General features: G+C 42.3%; 1 protein-coding gene across 2 annotated transcripts in view; it reads right to left on the bottom strand.

Moving 5' to 3' along the window:
• Positions 1-22,310, bottom strand: part of ASAH1 (N-acylsphingosine amidohydrolase 1) — a 34,514-nt gene extending 12,204 nt beyond the window's left edge. The window contains exons 1-5 of one of the 2 annotated variants that reach the window (XM_062213369.1): positions 22,131-22,310; positions 8,634-8,680; positions 3,158-3,248; positions 2,611-2,697; positions 316-394 (exon numbers count right to left, since the gene is read on the bottom strand). In XM_062213369.1, coding sequence (XP_062069353.1) covers positions 316-394; positions 2,611-2,697; positions 3,158-3,248; positions 8,634-8,680; positions 22,131-22,211 — 385 coding nt within the window. In that variant the 5' untranslated portion in view covers positions 22,212-22,310. The remainder of the gene's footprint in view (positions 1-315; positions 395-2,610; positions 2,698-3,157; positions 3,249-8,633; positions 8,681-22,130) is intronic. The other variant, XM_062213368.1, reaches the window with a different exon arrangement.
• Between the last annotated feature and the right edge of the window lie 2,086 nt (positions 22,311-24,396).

Below are 24,396 nucleotides of genomic sequence, written 5' to 3' on the forward strand. Positions count from 1 at the left end.
GCGCTGCGGCTGGCGCGCTGCGGCCGGCGCACCGTGCTGATCCAATGGCAGGAGCCAGGTGCTTCTCCTGGTCTCCCATGCAGGTGCAGGGCCCAAGGACTTGGGCCATCCTCCACTGCACTCCCTGGCCACAGCAGAGAGCTGGCCTGGAAGAGGGGCGACCGGGACAGAATCCGGAGCCCCGACCGGGACTAGAACCCGGTGTGCCGGCGCCGCAAGGCGGAGGATTAGCCTAGTAAGCCGCAGCGCCGGCTTCATCAAAATATTTTAAAGTACTTTATTAAAAGTTTTTAAATGCTACAAAGTGAACTTTACCTAAAGGTATACCAGTAACATCTGCGATTCCCTTCATTTCCTCTTCAAAAGGGCCAGGAAAGTTGCCAAGCATACTAGGCTGAAAACAAATAAATTAACAATGATTTAACCTAAAAGCATGCTCTGAGATCTGGTGCTTTGACATATAATTTGTATTGGATAACGTTACCACTACAGGTGATAAATTATTTTCACATCATATATTTCCAAAAGCTCCTATGTTGTACTCAGAATTAGGTCCTATAAAGAAAGAGACCCATGATTCTCAGACTGTTTTCTCCTGCCTGATATTTCCCCCATTCTCCAGAGACAGCAGATACTGGGATGATTCCCCCTGGCTGACCTAACACATCCCACAACACAGGGAATCATAACAAGCACTCCTTACCTCCATTACAACTTACCCTCCTAAGTATTAACCACATTCTGTTAGCAAACCACAGAAACACAACAGCAAGTTCAACAGGAGACATCATGCTTTTACTTACAACTGGAATGACTCGCTAACACTGAGATCACAACTGAAGTTCACAGCTCTTGCTGACATAATGTGCTTAAAATTCACAAGTCCTAGCTGGCGCCATGGCTCACTAGGCTAATCCTCTGCCTGCAGCGCCAGCACACTGGGTTCTAGTCCCGGTTGGGGCACCAGTTCTGTCCCAGTTGCTCCTCTTCCAGTCCAGCTCTCTGCTGTGGCCCGGGGAGTGCAGTGGAGGATGGCCCAAGTCCTTGGGCCCTGCACCCCATGGGAGACCAGGAGGAAGCGCCTGGCTCCTGGCTTCAAATCGGTGTAGCGCGCCGGCCGTAGCGGCCATTTGGGGGGTGAACCAATGGAAAAGGAAGACCTTTCTCTCTGTCTCTCTCTCTCTCACTGTCTAACTCTGCCTGTCAAAAAAAAAAAAAAAAAATTTCACAAGTCTCATTTCTCACCAATTTGGTACCGTGACCTTATTTTTTCCTAATAATTCAAAGTATTGCATAAGTGTAACTTAACAAATACAATTCAATGAACATTAATTAAACATTTATGTTCTAAAACCATGCTTCACATACAGTATGTCACTTATTCCTCACAACTACCATGCAAAATACATATAATTATTAAATACTAAGTTTCATAGGTTAAGAAACTTAACAAGAACACACAGCCAGTCCGTGATGGATCAGCCTTAAAACCTAACGGCTGATTTCAAAGCAAGGCAGCAAACACTTTGCAGTGCTGTTACCCCTATTGATATTCAAGGCAGAGGGAAATTAGGGCAGTGGAGGTATGCAGGGACCTACTCCTCTTTTGCTCCAGTCAAGATTGCTCACGTTGGGGGAAGTCTGGGCAGGTACAAACATCAAAGACTGCTTTAATCAAAGGCTCCGAGAGCATGAACGGTGGTCGGCAGGTCAAGTGTTACAAAGAGGATGTGTCCAGCACCCAGCTTCTAGGATGATGATTCTCAACAGAGGCAGTTTTGTTCCCCATGGGAGATTTGGCGACGTCTCAAGACCCTTTTGGTTGTCACGACTGAGACTGTGGTAGCAGCACCCAGTAGGCAGAGGCCAGGTGTGCTGCTAAACCTCAACAATGCACAGGACTACTCCTGAACAAAGTGTTCAACAAGGCCCGTGTGCTCAGTGTGCCCTACGGCCTTGGTGTTCTCCCCTAGCCCTCTGCACCCTGCAGAAACATGAGAGGGGACTGAGAAAAGGGAGCTCCAGGAGCGGGGTCCTATCTAGATGAAAAAGAAGCTGGGAAATGGGCTCTTCCTGCATGACCAAGGAGGAAAATGACATGGAAAATGAAAGTCACAAGGAACCCTCAACCCAAGTGAGTTTCATAAGCCGTAGCTGTATGAAAGGATTCCACAGAACATGTTTATTTGGTTAGAGCTAGGAAAATCTCTGGGTGTCCTGAGATACCAAGGCAAAGTACCCAAGAAAGGAACTAAGTTTTCAATAATGCACTTGAAAATGAAAACATGCAAGAGGACAGGAAATTCCACATTCCCAGGTGAAATATGTATACTGCTCTCTGCTCTGCAAGAGTCCAGACTTTCAAAAATCATCAAAGAGAGTAGTTAGCTGCCAACATTTCCCAAGCTTCATGTCCTGTTACTCTAATCGTTCCAATCCCCAGAGTTTAAGTCCTTCTGAAGTTTTCAGAGTGACCTACAATAAATGCAAATTTGCCCAAGATCCTCAGAAGATACTTTTTGAATTACCCATTAAATAAATATCAGAGCATTTTTTTGAACTCTCTGTGTATATGCATATTTATATTGTGTGTAGGAAATAATTTCTTACCAACTTTTCATCCACCATCTGCATAATTTTCCCACTTGGCACAAATGCATTTACTACATTCTTCAAGGAATTCACTAGAACTTTTACCTGAAAAATAAATAAGTAAAACACAATAAAAGATATAAAGAAGTGCTGACCTTAAGATTAATATTGGTATAACGGGAATGGACATATACCTTTTGACTTATTCACAGCTAGATCAAATAGAGAATATCTGTTACTAAGTGAAAAGATGCAAAAATATTTTAATACAACCACAATTTATTTTTAAAATGACACTTGACTTTTAGTCACTTAGATGAAGGGATTTTGATTCTTTTGATTCAAAAATCTACAGAAACAAAAGCAAAGTCTACAGAAAGGAGCAAGAAGCTCTCTCTCTCCTAGATGACATATTTTCCTCCACTATCATTCCTTGTGCTGGGTAGAAAAATATCAAGGGTATACTTTTAAACTCTTTAGTGGATAACTTCAAGCTGTTATTCTTTAAAAAGCATGCTTTTATTCAGTAAGGTCAGAAATAGAGGATTTAAGAATCATAGCATACCGTTGCTGCCTTGTCAACCATCAATTCATGCCATCTTTTGTAGGGTGGTAGATCAAGATTTATGGTATACCATGGAACTTGTCCCCTAAAGCTGTAACAAAAGGTGTATCATCTTTAAATGTTGAAAGCATTTTTTGAGGGGGTTAGACAGTTATATATATAAGGATATATTTGAGACATATTCTTAGTAACAGTACAGATGTTAGTCACTCAAACCAGAAGTTGCAAGAAAAAAAAAAAAAAAGAGTTCATTTTCCACCCAGTGCTTCTGCTCTATGTTGCACATATAATCAATCATAGATCTTGGAAATCTTAGAAGAGAATTATACTTGTGCATTCTAGAAGTTAACGAGAATTGATAATACATGAAAAAAGAATGGAGTGTGAGACTATAATCTGAGTATTATTGATGATAAATACCTGCCTTTTTTCCCCTTCTATATATCTGCAAATACTCAGTCTAGGCTTGAGACACTTCTCCAATTGGTTTCCCAGTACCAGAGTGCTCTCTGAGATAGCCTAACATTATTGCCAAATCATTGTCGGTAAAGTCAAATTTTTTAAAAGTCAGAGTTATAGTGAGAGAGGGAGACACATACACACATATACACACAGAAAGAGAAAAACAGAGAGAGAGACAATCTTCCAACTACTGGTTCACTCCCCGAACGGTTGCAATGAACAGGGCTGGGCCAGACTGAAGCCAGGAGCTAGGAGCCAGGAGCTTCATCTGGGTCTCCCACGTAGGTGCAGGGTCTCAAGCAATTGGGCTATCCTCTGCTGCTTTCCCAGGCACAGTAGCAATGAACTGTACTGGAAGTGGAGCAGCTGGGACTGGAACAAGCACCAGTACGGGATCTGGTGCTGCAGACGGTAGCTTAACATGCTACATTACAGCGCTGGCCCTGGTAAAGTCATCTTTTAAGGCCTAGAGTAGAAACATACATTAGCTCCCCATGATTGACTCGAGAGCCTCCAGTATTTTCCCTGCTGTCTCAATCTTCCCTTGTGTGTATTTCCTTCTTCCTCCTTCTTCTGCACTAAGTGCAAGCCCAACCCCTATTCTATCACATCCATTCTCCAGCTCCCCACTCTTTGCCTTACAAACAGCAGTTTCTACCGTGAGACACTCCTTTATCCATGACTGGATCAGAGATCTGGTAGATGAACTCTAGCATGATTTTCTGGCACTTGTTACCAAACTGAAAGCTTTAGGAGTGTGCCATTCGGTGCTTTAACAGCATTTGATCCATTATTGTACTGTTTCAGAGAAAAGCAGGGTGCCCCTGGTGTGTGCTACCATGTGAACAGCCTCTGAAAACTTCACCTAGACTTATGTCTATAGCGGGGCAATGGGTTACTTCCTAAGTCATGAATTGTGCTTCTGTGTATAAGTACACTTCCATTTATAAGTTCACTTCCATGAACAATTATTTGATTTTCTAAATAACACTGCCAAGCTTGGGGTCCCGGGATACGTAAAAAGTTTTATAAAACTATGAACCAGCAGCCACTTGTGGTGCAAGTTAGACAGAAAAACACACTCAGTTTTGGAAACATGCATTTAAACAAAATCACACTGAATGAATTTTGTTCTTCTGAAAGCAGTTTTAAGTTTCCCACTTCCCTTAGCACCTGATACCCATATAAATGAAATACTATTCTACTTAAAATCTAGAAAAACAACTTTTCAATCCAACAAATTCCATTTTTGAATATAATTTCATATTCAAAATTCAGTCCCATAACTCAATTATTTGTTCCTACCAATGGTAGGCAGATACTACATAACTCTTCCTTCCCCAAGCATGGGTTTGCATTTCCATGTCTAGTAGCAATGACAAATCAATGGCCCCTGGAGCTATGCATGTTGGTAGCACTATTGTAAAATGTATTCTACTTTTAAATTCCAATCATTTGCTCCTCCCTTGACAAGACTCCACAAAACCCAATCATACCACTCTATCTGCCATAAATTTCCAATTCTTTTTCAGGCTAGAGTCTGGGACAGACTCAAGGTTTCTTTTTTTTTTTCTTTAAAGATTTATTTATTTATTTATTTGAAAGTCAGAATTACACAGAGAGAGAAGGAGAGGCAGAGAGAGAGAATTCTTCCATCCGCTGGTTCACTCCCCAATTGGCCACAAAAGCTGGAGCTGTGCTTATCCAAAGCCAGGAGCCAGGAGCTTCTTCCAGGTCTCCCACATGGGTGCAGGGGCCCAAGGTCTTGGACCATCTTTTACTGCTTTCCCAGGCCACAGCAGAGAGCTGGATCGGAAGTGGAGCAGCTGGGTCTCGAACTGGTGCCCATTTGGGATGCCATCACTGCAGGCGGCAGCTCTACCCACTACACCACAGCATCAGCCCCAAAGGCTCAAGGTTTCAAAGAGGAAACAGAGAGGCAATCTGATCTCAACCACGTGGGGATGGTAAGACTCCAGAGGCCTCTCCAAAATCAAACCTCTGCTAATCAGAATGCTTGAGATAACTGCTTACTCTAACAGAATTATTTTAACATTTTAAACTTAACCATAATCCCACATTTTATCTCTCATTACATATGCTTGTAAAATATCCCAGCACTTTATACTTGCATTTCAGCTTCCTATGGAAAGAAAATAGTATCTTCTATGAGAGCAGTGAGGATTATATAAAATATGGAAAAAAATATTTAGGAGCACTGGTACTCAATAGTAACTATTATAGTATGTTTTCTTACTTTACTACAAACAGCAAATGCCATTTAATCATTTTTGAGACTTAGCATGTGCTAAGTCCAGGTCATCATAATACCTATCTTATGTCCTGACCCCACATGATTCCCCAGGTGGCTTGGAAACTAGACCAAGTGACACAACACAGACAAACAAATAAAAGAGCAGATGTTTAACACCCAATGAGCAGAAATAAAGAAATGCTTAATAGGATTAAGAAGGATACAGGGGTGATGGGCTATCAGTTCCTTGATCTCCAGCTAGATTTGACAGGTCACGCTGGATGAACAGGTGTCTCTGCCCTCCCTCCCAGTTGCCCAAGCATGCTGCCAAAACCCATGCGCTTGGATGAAAAGGATGGCCTCACTGGTTCAGGAAGACTGTCTTTCTAAGGTACATGGACACCACACTTCTTCCCCAGGTCTCAAGATCCACTTATAGTTCAGAGCAGAGCAGGACCTGAGCAGAGAGGAGGATTTCTGTGTAGGCAACCAGGCTAGTAAGGTTGGAAGAAACCCAGCAGAAATGCCAACGCAAGGAGAGAAACAGACATTGTGTTAAGTGCATGGACAAATATGCATGTGTTTAGGTGTATATATGTGAACATTTGTACATGCACATGTATGTGCACACACACATACACAAAGCAACAAGGAACCAGTCAAATGCCCAATCAGGGAAGGTTTACAGTTTGCACTCGCTTCACAGAGACATGAAAAGTATGTACAAAAGGGAGGAAGAAAAGGGGCCTTAACCATGGAAGATCCTCATTAAATGTTCACCAAACTGGGCAATGAGACCATCCAAGAGATGCAATCAGTGAGACACTGAAGGCCAGTCTCAGTGGTGACAGAAAGGAAGGCATTTAGGGGCCGGTGCTATGGTGTAGCGGGTAAGGCCACTGCCTGTAGTGCCGGCATCCCATATGGGCACGGGTTTGAGTCCTGGCTACTCCACTTCCAACCCAGCTCTCTGTTATGACCTGGGAAAGCAGTGGAAGATGGCCCAAGTCCTTGGGCCCCTATACTCACATGGGAGACCTGGAAGAAGCTCCTGGCTTCAGATCAGTGCAGCTCTGGCTGGTGAGGCCAATTGGGGAATGAATCAGTGGATGGAAGACCTCTTTCTCTCTCTGTCTGCCTCTCCTCTCCCTGTGTACCTCTGACTTTCAAATAAATAAATCTTAAAAAAAAAAAAAAAAAAAAAAGAAAGGCCTTTAAACAAGCCCTTAAAAAGAACACTGGAATGTGAATTAGCTTGAGAAATACATGGAAATTGGTTAGCTCTAAATTACTTCCTGCCTAGTGCTTGTCTCTTTCTACATAAAGGTGAGTAAATCCAAAGAATTTAGGTTAATACAGTTTCACTCAACCAGAAGTAATTGGTACTCAATCAACAGCAATTACCATGGTAGAGCTTCCTACTTTACTAAACAGTAAATACCATTTAATCACTTCCGAGACTTAGCATTTGCTATGTCTAGGTCATCAAAATATCAGTCACATTGCCTGAACCCACCATTCCAAGTGGTACAACAGATACAAATAGGACACAGAGGCTAATTACTCCGTGAGCAACATAAAAGAAACACACTATGGGACTCTGGGATACAGGGGTGATAGTTCAGTATCCTAGAGACATTGGACTAGAGGCTATTTAGAATACAGAATTAGACAACTATATATATATTTGGAATATAAATATATTAGACAACTATATATATATATATACATATATATATATATATATATATATATTTGGAATGCCCTTCTTCTGTTTTCCAATTCTGTGTTTTCTCAATAGTGTCATTATATCAGTTTATTTCTTGAATGTTTCACATATGAGGTCTTGTGCGCTTTTGTTCCAATATAGTTTGCTAGTTTATTTCCAGATACCACAGTGTGTGTGTGAGAGAGAGTGTGTGTGTGTGTGTATGTGTGTGCATAGTAAAGAGAGGTAGAGAGGGAGAGATTTGGAACCTCAAGAAAACTCAAAATCACCTTGGTATCACTGGTTCAATTCCTGCTCTCCGCTACCTCAGCAGGTATAATTTCATATTCAAAATTCAGTTATATATCAAATCAAAAAAGTTATAATCAAATGTTCAGTGAGAGGGAAGAAGGGGAGGAAATACTCCTGTTCCCCAGGCCGCTTCCCTCTTTGCCACATTCTGTAGACACTGGGCCTATGTCCTATTGTCGTGTCATTCTCATAGGCCCATTTAGCCACAGAGGGTTTGGAAAGATCAAAATTTAGACTAAAAGTAATGCTGAACATGATCTTTGCTCTTCTGTTTTCCAATCCTGTTTTATCCTCAATGGCTTTCCTTTCTCGTGTCAAGGTTATTTCTTGACCTTTTTTTTTTTTTTAACGTAAGTGGTCTTGTGCTTTTTTATTCCAATATAATTTGGTGATTTATTTCCAGGGACAAAAGAGAATTCCAAGTCAGTCCGAATACAGGCCTTGGCTTGCATCTGTCAAAGATGAGAAAAATGCTTAGTAGTAGACAGAGGAATTTAATGGAGAATTGACACACTTGTATTTCCTATGACTTTCATAGACAAGAAATGGGCATTTTAATCATTGAGTATTTTAATATTTGTCCAGGTTCTTAGCCAAATACACAGTATAGAGACTTTTGTCTCGGGATAAAGGAAAGATCTGCTTTTTATTCATTACTGGTTTTATTTTTATTTGAGATTACATAAAGAAAAACCTCCATAAAGGTCAAAGTGAGTTTTGATCAGGTGAGGTTTACTCACGTTGGTCCAGAAGGAGGGTAAGTTGATTTTCTGCAGTCTTCTGTCCACTGAAAAACAGAATTTTAAAAGTTTCTGAGAATCATAAATGCTCACTGACAGCTGCTGAGTACAAAATCAAATGTGATTTTACCCTTTCAGATCATTTTAATACCTAAAAGTCTTTGCCTCTTAAGACTTCTAAAATCCCAAACCAGTAAGTGCATTTTCAATTCAATTCAGTCTCAATTCAATGTGCGCAAGGGCCAGGTTTTATAAATGGGGTCTTCTATTGCAAGTGCACTGAGCAAAGGGGAGATATCAGAAAGCAGACAGAAAATTTCATGTCAGCTAGGCTGGCTTATCACCAGAAGTAACTGGCTTGGAAAGCTGTGATGGTACCCTCATGATGAGTCAAGTCTACTGCAACCTGTCCTGAGATCTGCATCCCAAACCAGATTGTCAGGGCACACTGCACGGGGCCTTTCCATAATCTGGCCATACTTTACCATCCCAGACGCAACTCCTTACACTCTTAATAGTTACAGCCTTACACAAACACTTCTCTGACCTCTCACCCTTCCACGCCCGGCACGTGCTGCTCCTTCTTGCCTTGCACAGCCAGTCCTTGCCCAGTGAACTTCCGCTTCTAAGATCCAATTCAAACACTTTTTTCCCATCCACCTCCTATATGAAAAGAGTCATCCCTTTCTGCATTTCCCAGCACGGGAACACTTCTCCATTACCACATGACTCTCATTATAACTGTCTGTACCTTTCTTTACTAGACTCCAGTTTCTTGAGGTGAGGGGAGCCCTCAACATTGCGGCCACTGCTTGAGACAATGAATCTCAGTTTTCTCTTTTTCTTTTTTTGGTTTTATGAACAAAGTGTCAAATTTAATTATGAAAAACAACCTAACCAGAGAAAAATCACATATGCCTGGATTCCCCTCAAGCAATTCATATGGAAAATTTCTGCAAAAATCCAAACAATCGATCATATTAATGGTGAGTCTGTTTTGAGCTTAGTAGCAAAATAGAATTTTCAGCTAACATAAAGCTATCAAAAAAAAAAAAAAAACCCAAACAAACCCAGATTTATGACTCTTTTATTACAAGTTCAACATGGCAATTATGTTTATCTCCTTTTCACTGGAGACCCAATATTGTAAAATCAATTGTAAATCAATTGTAAATTGTTTTAAAGAAGTATAAATCCTTAAGATGACAGAAGGACAGTACTAGAACTGTAGTTTGAGCTCAGAAAATATATCTGCTACAGATCTGGTACATTTCTTTAGGGGTGGAGATTTCACATTTTAATTTCTGAAGCACAGGGAATATATATTTATATAGTATATAGTATAGTTCTGTTTTTTTAATATATTTATATAGTATATAGTATGTATAGTTCTGTTTTTTTTAATATAAATGCAACTTTGCCCTGCAGTTCCGAGTTACATTCATCAAGAAACAATATCAACTGTGTTGCAAAAGGTAATTTCCAAAGTCATTCATGTTCAATAATAGTGGTTGAAAGAGATCTTCTTGTTCAGAATGGCCTGAGCTCTAAACTCTAAATTTGTGTAAAACTCTGCTGCTACAGCAAGCTGCCTCACTGCCCCGTCATGGGGGAAGTTGGGCTGTTCAGCTTCTGTTTCTGACAAAAGTAGATGATGTCGGTTATATACGCAAGTGCAAATGAAGCTCATGGTTTACACCGCTGGTTCAGCAACATGTTAGATTCAAATATTTTCCACAAAATATACAAGCTTTATAAATTTGCTCAAGTTAGCCTTTTTTGGATCACAGGTATTTTTACCCATCAAGCTTCCATATCTTGGCAGATTTTCTCTTTTATATTGAATTGCTATTTTCTCAACATCTTTGAAAACTTCCTTGCCTGTAGCTATTTCACATAGACTATTCACAGAGGCTGTTCTTCAGTCATTGCATTTAATGACTAATCAATTTCTAATAAATAAAAGATCTTCTAATATATAAATATTTTCTATTACATCAATCTTCTAATAAATATCAACAAGTGATCAGTATCTTTAATTTCAAGAGCCAAGGAACCCACTCAAAATCCTTTGCCTTGTTCTTCTCACTTAAAGCAATGTGAAACAATTTCATTTTCATTTCCTTTCTTTTTCTGCTATAATCAAATGCAAATTAATTCTCTATCAGTAAACAGCTTTACCTGCTTTCCTAACAAACATACTACTTGGAGACTTCTGGTTGCAGCCTCATTTTATGTTTTGACATTTGTAAATATATTCTGCTGCGATAGACGGTGTGCTTTAATGTTTTTTGTTGTTCAAACCATTACTTTCCTAGGAGTTTCAAATATTGTAACCAGTCCTTAATCTGGTAATGTCAACATGTATTCTTTTTCTTAAAAAAAAAAAATTATTTGAGAGAGAGAGAGAGGGAGGGAGAGGAGAGATCACACACAAATGCACATTTCTTTTTTTTTTAGACAGGCAGAGTGGATAGTGAGAGAAAGAGACAGAGAGAAAGGTCTTCCTTTTTGCTGTTGGTTCACTCTCCAATGGCCGCCGCGGCTGGTGCATCGTGCTGATCCGAAGCCAGGAGACAGGAGCTTCTCCTGGTCTCCCATGCGGGTGCAGGGCCCAAGCACTTGGGCCATCCTCCACTGCCTTCCCAGGCCATAGCAGAGAGCTGGACTGGAAGAGGGGCAACTGGGATAGAATCCGACGCCCCAACCGGGACTAGAACCCGGTGTGCCGGCACCGCAAGGCGGAGGATTAGCCTGTTAAGCCAAGGCTCAGGCCACAAATGCACATTTCTATCCACTGGCAGTTCACTACCCAAAAGCCCACAACAGCTGGGGTTGGGTTGGCCAGGCAGAAACTGAAGCTGAGATCTCCTACACGGGCAGTAGGAATGCAATTACTTGAGCCATCGCCACTTCTACAACTTCCTTCCAGGGTCTGTATTAGCAGGAAGCTGAAGTCTGCAGGCAGATCCAGAACTTGAACTCAGGCACTCTGATAGGGGATGCAGGCTAAGCTAAATACCAGCTCCTTCAGTATGTATTCTTTTTATGCAATTACAGAGACAATGCGTAATAAACAATGTTTTGCCAATCCATGCAATGTTACAATATAATTCATGATCCACAATACCCTTCTTTTTATGTTTTGACTTCATGGGAATGCACTGATAATTTTTTTTTAAAAGATAAGATGTCATGGTCTATTGATACACATGGCACTTAAAATGCTATTGGGAAATTCACGACACAAAAAAGAATAAAGACTGTGCCAACTATAATAGAAATTTCATAGCTTTCATACCTACTCTTCTTGCAACCTATGAAATTTCTATTATAGCTGGCACAGTCTTAATTCTTTTTTGTGTCGTGAATTTTCCAAAAGCATTTTGAGTGCCATGTGTATCAACAGACCATGATATCTTATCTTTAAAAAAAAAAATATCAGTGTATTCCCATGAAATCAAGAAGAGTAGATAAAGTAAATGTTAAGAAAATAAGTCAGAAGTTGGAAAATATACAGGATATAATGATGATGACATAGGTTTGATTTCTTCCTCCAATAACAAAAAAAGAAAAAAACAATGAACAACGCTGTGGGGAAGTTTGTACAATTAGGGCATGCTAAAAATATGAAGCATACTAAAATGCTGCATGATTTTGAGTACTGGTAGAGGACATATTTGAATATTCTTTAAGAGCTCTAAGAGTTTCAGTGTTAGAATTATAGAAAATAAGGCCGGCGCCGTGGCTTAACAGGCTAATCCTCCGCCTTGTGGTGCTGGCACACTGGGTTCTAGTCCCGGTGGGGCGCCAGATTCTATCCCGGTTGCCCCTCTTCCAGTCCAGCTCTCTGCTATGGCCCGGGAAGGCAGTGGAGGATGGCCCAAGTGCTTGGGCCCTGCACCCACATGGGAGACCAGGAGAAGCACCTGGCTCCTGGCTTCGGATCAGCAAGATGCGCCGGCCGCAGCGGCCATTGGAGGGTGAACCAACGGCAAAAAAGGAAGACCTTTCTCTCTGTCTCTCTCTCTCACTATCCACTCTGCCTGTCAAAAAAAAAAAAAAAAAAAGAATTATAGAAAATAAACATAATCAAGCACATTGAATAATTACAGATATTTACAAGTCATAATTCTTTAAATATTGTTTTCAATTTTTTAAGGAGGCATATAGACAAAGCATGGAATACTCAATTATAGTTACAATTATGTTATCAAGAACTAAAGAAGTAAAGTGCGAAATAAAAGGCAGGGGCCAGAGTTGTGGCTCAGTGTGTTAGGCTGCTGCTAGCTATGCCAGCATGTCAGCTACTCCACATCTGATTCAGCTTCCTGCCAATGAGCCTGAGAAGGCAGGGGAAGATGGCCCAAATACTTGGGCTTCTGCCACTCGTGAGAGACCAGGATGGAGTTTTGGCTCCCAGCACTGGCCTGGTCCAGACCTTGCTGTTGTAGTCACCTGGAGAGTGAACCAGTGGATAGGAGATCTCTCTCTCTGTGTTTCTCCCTCTCTCTCTCTCTCTCTTGCTCTGCCTTTCAAATAAATAAATAAATATTTTTAAAAAAGCAAAGGGGACATGATTACAACTTGCTTTATTTCAACTTTGTAGGAGGTTCTAGCCAGGACAACTTCCAAAGATGATGATATTAAAAACATTCAAAGTGGAAAAGAAATAAAACTACTTCTATTTATATAAAGTTGTATATAGGAAATTCTAAAGAATCCATTAAAAACTTATGAAAATAAATGCATTCATCAACATTTCAGGACACCACACCAATGTACAAAACTCAATTGTGCATCTATAAAGTAGCAATGAGCAAACTAAAAATAAAATTAAGAAAACAATTCCATTTACAATAAATATCGAAAAGAAAAAAATACTTAGGAATAAATTTAACCAAGGGCAAGACTTGTACATTTAGAACGACAGAACAGGGGCTGGCATTGTGGCACAACAGGTAAAGCTTCCTCCTACAAATGTTAGCATCCCTTTTGGGCTCTGGCCCCTGCTACCCACAAAGGAGACCCAGAAGAAGCTTTTGGCTCCTGGTTTTGGTCTGGCCTAGGCCCAGCCTCAGCCACTGTGGTCATATGGGGAGTGAACCAGCAGATGGAAGATTTTTCTGTCTCTGTCTCTTCCCCTTCTCTCTGTAACTCTGACTTCCAAATAAATAAATCTTTAAAAAAAAAAAACTGCAGAACAAAGAAAATAAATTCAAATAAATGGAATTAAATCCATATTCATGGACTGGAAGATTTAATATTGTTAACAAGGAAATATTCCCCATTCATCATACTTTTTTTTTTTTAAGGGAAAGGGTTTACTGGGGAAAACCAGCAGGCTGGAGGGAACAGGCAAAGAGGGAAAAAGGCAGAGAAGGCGAGTATAAGAGAGAGAGACAGCGAGGAGAGGAACTAGCCAGGAGAGAAGAGAGACAGGAGGAGGAGAGGAGAACAGACGAGAGGAGCCAAGAGAGCCATGTGTTCAGTAACAGGCCCTTTTATAACTTTCCCCCATTCATCATACTAACCATCAAAATCCCAGCTGGTTTCTTTGCAGAAATAATCAAACTTATCCTAAAATTCATATGGAAAGTCAATGGATCCAGAAGAGCCAAAACAACCTTCAAAAAGAATACAGTTGGAAGACCATACTTCACAATTTAAAAACTTACCGCAATAGTAAGTAGAGTAAGCCTGTGTTACACTAAGTTACTGTAATAAGATATGTTTTTACATAAATAAGTCCAACAAAATGTATTGACTATAGTAGTCAAGACAGTGTGGCACCAGCATAAATGTAGACATACAAAGCAAAAGAACAGAATTAAAAGTATAGAAATAAACCACATTCAGCCATTGCATAAAACTGATGAGACTTACATCTAAAAGACATAAAAATCTTATATTCAATAATAAAAAGACAACCCAATTTAAAAATGGGTAAAGGATTTGAACAGGCATTTCTTCCAAGATGATATATGAATGGCCAATAAGCACACTAAAAGATGCTCAATATCATTGGTCATCAGGAAAATAACTATGAAAGCCACAAGGAGACACCTTGTCACACACACCCTGATGCCTCTAATATTGTAACAATAAGTGTTGGTGAGAATGTGAAGAAACCACCACTCATACATGCTGCTGGAATGTAAAACAGTGTGGCTGCTTTGGAAAACAACCTGCCAGTTCCATAAACAGTTAAAATAGAGTTACTGTAGAATACAGCAGGGACCGGTGCTGTGGCATAGTGGGTAAAGCTGCTGCCTGCAATGCCAGCATGATGAAGAAGATAACTGGGGGATGGCACCGTGGCACGGTAGGTTAATCCTCCACCTGTGGCACCCAGCATCCCACGTGGGCGCCAGTTCGAGTCTCGGCTGCTACACTTCCGATTCAGCTCTCTGCTATGGCCTGGGAAAGCAGCAAAAGATGGCCCAAGTCCTTGGGCCCCTGCACCTGCGTGAAAGACCCAGAAGAAGCTACTGGCTCTTGGCTTCAGATTGGCATAGCTCCAGCCATTGAGGCTTACTGGGGAGTGAACTAGCAGATGGAAGAGCTCTCTCACTCTCTCTCTCTCTGCCTCTCCTTCTCTCTCTCTGTAACTCTTTCAAGTAAATAAATAAATCTTAAAAAAAAAAAACTATAGAACACACACACAAATATTTGTATACCAATCACAAATATATGTATATACATAGCAGCATTATTCATCTTGCCCAAAAGTTGGAAATGGCCAAATACCTATTAACTGATAAATGAATGGGTAAACAAAATGTGGTATACCTCTATTATGGAATATTATTTAGCAATGAGAAGAAAGGGAGGGGCTGGAGTTGTGGTGTAGCAGGTAAAGGCACCACCTAAAGTGCTGGCATCCCATATGGGTGCCACTTTGTGTTCTGGCTGCTCTGCTTCTGATCCAGCTCCCTGTTAATGGCCTGGGAAAGCAGCAGAAGATGGCCCAACTGCTCTGGCCTCTGCCACACACATGGGATACCTGGAAGAAGCTCCTGGCTCCAGCCTGGCGCACTGCTGGCCATTGTGGCCATCTGGTGAGTGAACCAGCAGATGGGAGATCTCTCTTTCCTTTTGTCTCTCTGACTTCAAATTAAATAAATAAATCTTTTTTAAAAAAGAAGAAATGTAATACTGCTACATGCTACAAGAAGGATGAACTGTGAATACTAATATGTGTACTTTAAAAATGCCATTCAAAAAGAACACCCATTTTATGGCCCCCTTTATATGAAATGGGCAGAACAGGCAAAGCTGCAGAGATAAAAATAGATTACAGGAGAGGGGTGTATTCGGAGAAGTGTGAGATTTGAGTGGTGAGGAGTTTCTTTTGGAGCTGATGAAAATATTCTAAAGTTGGGTTCGCAACCCTGGAAATATACTGAAGCCACTGAATTCTACATTTTTAATGGGTGATTTGTATGACATATGGCTATTTTCAATAACATTATTTTTAAAAAGAAGAGGGAGGAATGTGGAAAGAGTATAAGATAGGCAATGGCTAAAGTCAGTTAATCCAGACAAATACAGGACAAACTTATTGTGAATATTCATAAAGATAACTAGGGATGAAATTAAGTTTTAGCACCCATAATGGGCAGAACACCAATCAAACCAGAGACACTACGCTGCAAACAACTAGATGGCAATAGATGTGGGTTCTGGCTGGATTTCACCCTTGGGTGAAATGACTACCTGGTTAACCAGGGGCAGGAACAGTTGGAAGTGGCTGCTCCTAGGAATGGGTGCTAGTATAGAATGAATAAGCTTGTACAGATTGTTTCATTTCCTTTGGCCATGCACAGTTTGATACAAACTCTCAAACATTAAACTTTAAAATGGCATGATATTATTTATCTTACATAAAAAATTTCAGAGAATGATTCTTTGTTATTAATTTTAAATGTCTTAAATGGTAAATTTCTGAAAGTGATGTAAAACAACAACAGCTACTGCAATAGAGGGTATGGTACTCTGAACTCATTAGTCCTTGTTAGCAAATTTGGAAACAGATATAAAAAGTAGCACAATGCTTAAGAAACTTTCAATTTACTAATATGAACTTTCCAAATACATCATTTAGTAACACAGCCAATTATTAACCTCATAATTGCAATCTTTACTCTATACAAATTTATTTCAGTGTAAGAGTGTTCTAAATATCAGACTTTTCTGTTAGTTTAAAATATGATTTGAGTCACAAAAAATCCAACCTTTGTCCTTTTACTGAGTCTCAGGCTAATGGGGATTTTATGGCCAGGGTCTGAATGTGAAAGTGAGTTGTAGATTACACAGCTGGTGACAGGATCAGAGCCCAGGGTTTCTGCGGTTTTATCAGGCCACTTCCCATTGTGATCCCGAACAATCAATGCCTCAATTCAACTGCACATCAAGAATAATCTGCACTTAGTGCAGGGCTTTTGATGATCACTAGAATCAACGCAGCAAATGAGTGAAACATAGTGACTCCTACACCTCCCTAACAACCGCATCCCCCTGGCCTGCACAGCTGACGTAAAAACCAACTACACGCACAGTTCCTACTAGACAGATGTGAAGGAGTTGCAAGCCCTGTCAAGGATTAGGAGAATCTGATCTTCCCCATGGGTAACAGCTAAAGATCAATTTTGCAACAGTACATATGGGATTCTGAGGTTGAAACTATGATACTTCTTGCACCAATAAGCAGACATGGAATCTGTGTAGAAACCAGCTGCAAGCATAAAGGGTTAATCTGAATGAAAACAAGAAAGGCAGCCACAGAAGACCACGTTGTTTCAGGTGTGCAGAAGGCATTAACACAGAGGTCATTTAAACAAAGAAGGTTCCTTCTCAAGATAGGGCAGAAAGAGAGCTGTATCCTCACCCTCAGGGGAGAATTCCACAAAGGAAACACAGCTTTATTATTTTTTCTTTTTTGGGGGGATGGGAGACACAACTTTAAAATGGATGTACAGCCCTGAGACAGTCATAATGAGTTTGTTGGTTATTGAAGTTTCTTACTATTTCCAAATTTAACTGCACAGTAGTTAACACTGAACATCCCTTCAAGATAGGTAAGAATTTAATCAGATGATAGGCAAACAGAGTACACAGTCTCCTTGATATACTATGCTCCTCTATAATAGGAGAAACAAATTCAGAATCAATTTCTGTTTCTGACTTCGCCCTCCCTTCCCCCCCCAACCCCCAGAGCTTCTCAAGGGCTGAGAAAGACAGTGAAAATCTGATCCTCCAATCTGTTTATAAACTCTCTGTAAAATGTCTTTACAAGACATCTGTGACAGCAAAATCTCTAAGTATTCTGATTATTTGGTTGGAAATTAAACCTCTTTCAAATTAAGGAGACTTTATGTCCTCTTAACTCATTAGGAAAAACTAATTACAGATCTACTGAACATAACATACTTAGGAAGACAACACATGAAGTTCAAATTACTTCATTAAGGACTTTATGCTTCACTCCTAAAAGAAATGACATCCTTGTCTAGCTCCTTAAAATGAGTCCTGCACAATTAGTGAGAAATCAATGAAATGTATGCTTCTAATAATATACAATGAGGTTCAGAGAGATATGTGTGCGTGTCTTATTCATATACCCAGAAAATAAGATAGTTTAAACAAATCATACAGCTCATGCCAGTTTTCAAAGTCATCAGAAAAGAAAGCAAACTCCAGCAAGGCAATTTTGAGCTTAATTCTTTATTTTCTAGATCTCTGTTTTCTAAAATGTTCTCTATGTACAATTTAGCAGACAAACTTACTATGAAAGGGCACATTTCTTGTGAATATACTTCGCATGAACCTCTGAATGTTTTCATGTCTTCTGGGCCTTGATAGATAGCATCCTATTCAACTATTCACGGGTAAGAGGAATGTGAATGCACCCTCCTTGGAGGGAGGGGCCTGTCCATCTTGATGACTGACCCAGGGCCAGAGCAGGTGCACAGTGGGTGTGCAGTATTTGTCGAATAGTGAACAGATTAACCTGTGTGCCACTTCCTCTGGAGTTCAAGGGGAATGTGGATGCAATGCAGTAACACTCAGAAGACAGATGGGCTTTGTGAGATTTCTGGAAATTTTCTGAGAACCATTGCTAATGCTGACTCAACAGCTAATGTCAATAGTGTCATTCCTCACATGAGAAACTGGTGCAAAAAAAATAAGTTTGCTTCAGTAATTACTGAGCAATTTTGTTTCATTCTCACCCATGTTATGAACCTGCACAATTTTATTATTGAGACTAATTAACTCTCCCACTCCAGTCATTTCCTTCTTGATCACTCCTCCTCCACCCATCAACCTCTACTTTTGTCCCTAGCACTGTGCTCTGGCCAAGATGGCCAATGACCCCTAGTTGCCAATCATAAAGGACACCTTACATTCAGTGTAAGGTGACTGTCTCTTCCCTGACCATCCTGTCACGCTTACTTTCCTGTTTAGGTCACTGCTTTAACTTTGCCAGTTTCTTCTCCACCTGGCACACATAACTACAAATCACTTACCCATTGCCTACTTTTCTCTCTCTTCCTAGGTGAGGTCTTCTGCTCCAATGGCTTCCAATAATATTACGCCTACAACTCCCAACATCTCCCTCTCTCCTAAGCTCCAGTCCCATCAATTTGTGGGGACTGCTACCTGAAATTCAGTTCTGCTACTTGAAATTCAACCCAAATCAGAATGAAAATGACCCTCATTCTTTAGCCTCCACACTTTCCCCTCCCTGCGTTCCTTGCCATTGGTCACGCTGACACTGCACTTCCACCTCCTCATCCAATCCTTCCTTCTGTGCATTCTGCCTCCTGGTTTTCTCTAGAAACATCCACTTCTCTCCCCTGCCCCTGGCACCACCTTCCTTTACTGCCCTCTATTTGTTCCTCTGGATGTTTCCTCATACTCATTCTTGCTTCTTTCTGATCCAAACTGATCTTTTTCAGATGAAGTTTTCATTTTGTCATTAAAAGTTTATCTTGGTTAAAATCCATTATTTTTAGGATAAAGTCATAATTCTCCAGAATCCTGGGTGGTGGTGTCCTGGTCTCTCTTTACATATTTTCCCTTCTGAGCTTTGATGACACCTATTAAATCATGGATGTTATTTTAGTAAAAGGAATGTGAGTAAACCCTCCTGGAAGGTAGGGGCCTGTCTACCTCCATGGCTGACCCAGGACCAGCATTTGGAACAGAGCAAGCATAAAGAGAGTGAGTGTGCTGAACTTGTTGAGGAGTGAAGAGTCTACCAAAATCATCTCACAGTAGGCTTCAATAGACTCAATAATGAAAAATAGCTCAGGAGGACCTTAAAATAGACATATTGTGAAAAGCTTCAAAAACAAAAGCACTCCTACATATGCTCCAGATCAAGTGACTCTTGTTTGTCATTTAAAGCTGGTCCTCATTATTCATATTTATCAAAAGATGTTTTGAAATATCTTCTGTTACCACGGGACTACAGTTTATCATAGAATGGTGCAAACTGAAATGATGCTTATTCCCAAGGGAGACAGAAGTCACTTGATTTCTATGAGGTTCCAAAGGTGTTTCTGGCAAAATGAACAGGGACCTGGTACAGAAGGGTTCCCTTTTCCACTCCGCTAAGCAGATACTCAGGGAAAATAATGCAAATCCTATGTGTACTACATCTACCTGCATATTTTATTTTTTAAAAGAATGTTTTAACAACAGTTGGATGTCCATAAAGTCTAACATTATAAATTATTGGTTTTATTTTTCACTTTCATTGAAGATCTGTGAAAAAACAGCCTCTCAAATTCACACCAGTGGCTGGACTAGATTTTGATTACTGTTGTTCCAGATAAGAGCTAGTATTAAACTCACTGACAGGCAGCTGACTCTTCTTGTTCTGAAAGCAGCTTTTAAAATGTTTGCTTAAAAGAAAGGGGAAAAGAGCAGCCTTATCTCTGAAACTTTCTCAAGTTTACAGCAAAACCTCAATATTATTTCAAGTTGGTGTGACACTCACAGCCAAGTTATTCCTCCTCTTGGACACAAGCGATCTTAAAATATTTAGCTCTGAGAAGGTTACACTAAGATATGATAAAGTTGGACAAAGCAAGGCCACTCCATGACTCTAAGCACAGGCAAAAACAAGAGCTGGTATAACCCACAAAATACCAGATGTTCTGTTCTTTTGCCATATGAATATTACTTCTTCATCCAATCACAGAACAGCCTCGTTTTCCACAAGCATTCAACCAAAGGCAAATCCTATTTCTCAGACTTAACCCCAAACCACATAATCAAAGTCTTAATTCTGTAATAGATTTTTTGTGACCCACTTGTGCCCCTGGTGTGGATTCTCCCTTGCCTCAGAGAATAACACTAAACCTAATTTGTTCCATTACTAGTGTGTTCTTGATACTATATGGACTTCACAGTAACCAGGTATTAAATTATTTTTTAAAATCCCATAATCCAACACACTCTCAAGCGATTTCTTACCCACACTTACAACCTTTCAATATGCCCATATGTACTTACCACGTAGGAGTATTACTGAAATACTGAAAGACATACTATTTCCAACTCTGTTTTTGTCTGCTCAACGTTCTGTATCAGTTTTAATGGCTGTATAATATATCACCAATTTTTTTCTTTTTTAATCCTTACAGCATTTGTCTTTACAGGAATAAAGGAGGAGAATGTACAACATCCAACATCCTAAGGAGTCAAGCGCACCTCCAGTAGCCTCAGGTCAGGTGCGGCCAGGTTCCTAATTACCTGCCCTGTTGCCAAAGCAACATGTAGTGCTATTGCTTTATAACCAACCGAATGATGAAAGAGCTCCAGACCGGGCGTCCAGAGGCTGGATTCAGGAATGCATGTGTATACACCAGTGTGACCTCTGGCTAGGGTTTTCTCGCTCTAGGTCTACTTCCTCTAGTGCAGAGCACAGTCACGCGGGTCCCTGACTTGCGAAGTTCCTGGCCCTGTGACTTGCCTGCGGGCTAGAGTCACGGCACAGGCGCCAGCTCCCGTGACTGGCATCAAGGCCACAGCAGGCACGCCAGGACTCGCTCCCGGCTGCCGCCGCTGCCCTCAGGGCCGGGCCACGGCGCGGGCATGGTCCTGCAAGGCACTTCTCCAGGAGAAAGCACCTGGTCAGAGATATGTGGCCACATATCACGGTGCGTGTCGCCGGAGGGACATTCAGGAGGCGAGCGTTAACGGCCGTGACTGCCTAGAGCCCGGCATCACCACTCCACTCGGAGGATGTGCCAATCACACCCAGCCGTTCTGCAGAGTGCGGTCTCCCTAACAGGTGTTCCGGCTTCACCCCGGGGATGGGGCTCACCAGCCCGGCTCGCCCCCATACCCGAGCCCCGCGCACGACATCACGCACTCTCGCAGGGATGTGGCCCGGGCCCGGGCGCTCCGCACCTCCGGGCCGCCCCGCCCCGCCCCGCCTGCACCTGGGCGCCCCCGGTCGCACCCCTGCTCGTGCCCACTCACCGGCGGCGCGTGCTGCGCCACGGCACAGGTGGCTGCCGCCACCAGGAGCATACAGGTGAGGGGACTCCGGCCCAGCATCATTCCGGTCGCGGGCACCGCTCCAAAGGACGCCTGCAGACGCCGCCAAAGGTACCACCCGCGGCGGGGCGGGAGGTCGGGTGGGGTGGCGGGGGGGAGCAGGCCGCGCCTTCGCCGCCGCGGCCGCGTAACCCACGGCCCCGGGACCACACCACAGGAGGCGAGGGGGGTAGCGGAGAAAACAGCGCGGGAAGAACTCCGCGTTTCAGGGTGGAGGAAGGGGCGGCGGGAAGAGGGAGCCTCCCAGCCGCAGCACCGGCCCGCAGGATGCGAGCGGGGGCTCGTGTTAAGAAGCGGTTGTCGATCGGCGCTCCCCCCACCTTCCTCGCCGCCCCGCGGGCAGTGGTTGGGCCCTGCCGGAGCCCCGCCCCGGGGGCGTGGCCGCGGGACCTTTCCCCTGGTGCGTGCGGGGGCGGGCGAGCGCGGGAGGCGGGGCCGTGGCGAGCGGACCTGGCCGCGGCTTTCGCGTGGATGTATTGGAGCCGGGTGGGCGGTGTGACGGCCGACCCCGGCCCATGTTTGTTTGCCTTCAGAACGGAGGTGGCCCCGAGGGAATCTGGCCGTTCGGCCTGACTGCGAGGTCACGGGACAACGCCGGGGAGGGGGAGGGCGTCTGGTCCACTCGGCCGCTGCCGGCCGCTGTCACCCACGCGGGCTTTCACCGCGGAGCTGGCCGCTCTCAGAATTTCGGCTTCGGTTATTTGCCCGCAGGCTCAGGTGGAATGGCGGGGCGAGAACCCGCGGATCCTAGTTTCACGTGTGTGTCCCGCCATTGGGCAGTTGGGTGTTTTCGTCTGACTCGTGGGTGACTTTAGTTTGGTGGAGCCGGGCTGATCCTGGAAAGGAGGGTAGGCACTCCTGCGTCGCCCGCTCCTGGGGAACGGAGATGGACAGGAGTACAGCAGCCGCTGACCTTACCTGCCGTCCTCGGACAGCTCACCCTCGCGGCCTGAGTTACGTAAAAGTCCGTCTGGAAATCCTGCCCTCTGGGTTGCACTTTCTGGTTGAGCCTCTGACGTCCCGGGCAACGTTTTTTTCCCATGCGTCAATAAACACAAAACACAGTTCACGAACATCTTCATGTGTTTCTCCTTTCTTCTACGTATGTGTGTGAAATCGCAGTTTTGTTTGTACTACTTTAGAAAATTCAAAGCCTCTTTGTTGGACGTTGGGAAATGAGAATTTGACACACCCCCCCCATTGTTCTCTTTAAGGAGGAAGTTTGACTTTTGAAACAAATCAGATGATGAGGGCATATCTGAGTTCCTGCTTCAGCGATAAGCAGGCAGATCATAAAAACATTCACTAGTAATGTAAGAGAACTCAGGGGGATCTGCGGTGTACCAGGGATTTTTCTGGATGTAAAGCAATGAACAACATTCTTCCGTCATGAGGCTTACATTCTAGATGAGATATAGGCAGTGAGAAGATTATGCAGGATGTGGGAAGGTAATAAATGCTACAGAGAAAAAGCCAGGCACAGGGGATCAAGGATGTGCAGGCTGGGAGCAGAGAGTAACTATTTTAAGTTAGCCAGGTAGGACGGACAGTGCTGAGAAGGGGGTGAAAGACCAGCAGACATTTGAAGGAGGTGAGGAAGTCAGTCTTGTGCGTGCCCAGGAAAGAGTATTCCAGGCAGAGGGAGCAGCAGGTGCAAAGGTTTCAAAGTGAGGATGTGCCCAGGGTGTTCTGCCTCAGCAAGGAGCCAATGTGGCTGGAACAGATGGAACAGGGGAAAGAAGTTGGAGAGGTGAAGAGAGAAGGGCAAATTTTACAAGGTAATGCTGAATATACATATTTAATGTTGAATATGTTGAATTACCTGAAGCTTAAAATAAGTTGGTCAGGATAGAGGATTCCGAGTTTTAGTAGCTATTGCTAAATCAGCTATTTGCTTTGAAGATTATTCACTGTAAACACTGAGAATTATTTCAATGTGTCAGTGCACGTTTTCCCTATGAAAGAGTATTATTTGGTAGTTTGTCAAAATCAGATTCTTTATACAGATTTTTGTCAACTTATACAATTTAATGTCAATATGTAATATTCTTTTGGAAACTTTTATATAATTCTGCATAGAACTTTCAAAGGCCTACTATATACTGTTAATTTTAGTCACTTTGAGATTTAAATCTACTTAGCTACAATTATGGTATTTTGATGCATTTTTTTACACATACATCGCTTT

Source organism: Lepus europaeus, chromosome 16 (genome assembly GCF_033115175.1).
Source record: "Lepus europaeus isolate LE1 chromosome 16, mLepTim1.pri, whole genome shotgun sequence".
NCBI classification, from domain to species: domain Eukaryota; kingdom Metazoa; phylum Chordata; class Mammalia; order Lagomorpha; family Leporidae; genus Lepus; species Lepus europaeus.